Here is a 1,855-nt window from a genome sequence, read left to right as displayed (position 1 = left end):
TTTAAATACAGTGTGAAGACTGTTTTCTGATATCTTTGATAATGGCGTCTTCGTTCCCAAACTTGTAACGTCGCGCGCGATTTAAATTCAACGGCGATTTCAAAATATGTAACACTGAAGATGATGGAAGTACGGTCGAAACATGTCTGGTAGAAAGAAAGTTGTTATGATTATGCCCGGGCCCCCGGGTGTTTATGCGGCAAACTTGCAAGGTATTTCACCTCAGGGAACCCGGAAGAATACCTCCAGTATTGAAAGCATTAAATAATTTATATTCTCAAAGCATCTATTTTTTGCGTGCGAAATTACGGTGTGGAACGAGTTGAAAAGCTTCGCTCTGTTGATTCGGTAACACGTAAAAATTCTTTTTCGTCGGACAGGAGACGGATTCAAACGTTGTAAGTGCAAAAATCAAATATGCGCAGCCGACGAGTTTTCTTCAGAGGATCCATGTGCTTCGTCTTCGTTGTTGCATCATTTGGATATTTTGGGTGGAAGGCCACGTTTCGATCCAAAACCGTCAGTTATTCTGTTGATATGTTGAAAGTGCCGATTGAACTAGACAGTCCTTTCGAGCAAGGACTCGAGCGCTCCCCGCACGTTGAAGAAAACAAGTCAAGTTTAATTGCCAAGACAAATCTGACCGTCGCCTCTTTTTCCTACGAACATCACAGGCAATACGATAATCTGGCCTCTGCACACGCTAATAAACATCATACAACTCTGATTACAACAAGTATTTGTTTGAAAGACTACTTCCTGCTTATTCTGGTCTCTTCTGCTCCATCTAACGTCGGAAGGAGGAGAGGCATCCGTTTAACTTGGGGGGCTGAGAATTCTACGAAACCTTGGTGGAAGACATATTTTCTTGTTGCTCAAACGCGAGACCGCAACCTGTCGGAATCGCTGCTACACGAAGGTGACGCCTTCGGAGATCTTATTCGAGCAGATTACTTTGACGATTATTGGAATCAAACCCTAAAGATACAAATGGGTTTTGAATGGGCTTCCAGATATTGTAATTTCTCTTTTCTTCTAAAAGTAGATGACGATGTTTTTGTGAACATGAGCGCTTTACTTTCCAATTTAACTAATCCTAGCATGCCTAAATATAAATTGTACATGGGATTGCTCTGGCAAAAACTTCCAGTGAGAAGATATAAAGGAGACAAATGGGAAGTGACCAAAGAAGAGTATGAACCCGACTTCTACCCCGATTACTGCCCAGGGTTTGGATTTGTCCTCTCCTTCGATGTAGTCCATTCGTTTGTAAACTTATATCAAGTTGTAAAGCCGTTTAAAATTGACGATGTTTACGTTGGAATGCTTGCGGAAAGAGCCGGTGTACGTGGGACAAATAACTACGGGTTTCGATTGTATCTTCCCTGGCCTGACGATCCTTGCAACTTTGACAATCAAAGTGCAATCGTATGGCATGGTGTCACAGAAGAATGTGTATTCCAACTTTTTCACTCTGCTGCGCACCACTGAACACAGGCGGCCCAAACTCATTACATGAACGCGGACGTGACTCTTGCTTGCGAGCGGTGTTGTGTTACAAACGGTTATTTACAAAGGCTTGTATGGGATCGATCGGTTTTTCTTAAAAGAGATAAAAAATGTTATGTTTTTAAATAAAATCGACGTACCTTATTGCCTTGTTGTATTCTTTGTTGTTTACCCGCGTCTCAGGCCGTTTTGAAGCGTTTTCGGAGAGTTAGCGCTATTTTGGTGTTCCACTGCTAAAAGAAAGACTTTTCTTTTAGCAGTAGAACACCAAAATAGCGCAAACTCGCCGAAAACGCTTCAAAACGGCCTGAGACGCGGGTAAACAACAAAGAATACAACAAGGCAA

General features: G+C 42.2%; 1 protein-coding gene across 1 annotated transcript; it reads left to right on the top strand.

Moving 5' to 3' along the window:
• The first annotated feature begins 262 nt into the window (after nt 1-262).
• Nucleotides 263-1,629, top strand: LOC140950514 (beta-1,3-galactosyltransferase 5-like). Its single transcript, XM_073399754.1, has one exon. The coding sequence runs from the start codon at nt 418-420 to the stop codon at nt 1,489-1,491; it is 1,074 nt and encodes a 357-aa protein (XP_073255855.1). The 5' UTR covers nt 263-417; the 3' UTR covers nt 1,492-1,629.
• Nucleotides 1,630-1,855: the final 226 nt, after the last annotated feature.

The sequence above is a fragment of the Porites lutea genome, chromosome 10 (assembly GCF_958299795.1).
Source record: "Porites lutea chromosome 10, jaPorLute2.1, whole genome shotgun sequence".
In the NCBI taxonomy this organism is placed as follows: Eukaryota; Metazoa; Cnidaria; class Anthozoa; order Scleractinia; family Poritidae; genus Porites; species Porites lutea.
Note: the sequence above shows the minus strand (reverse complement) of the source record. Positions and strands in the feature narration are given on the sequence as shown.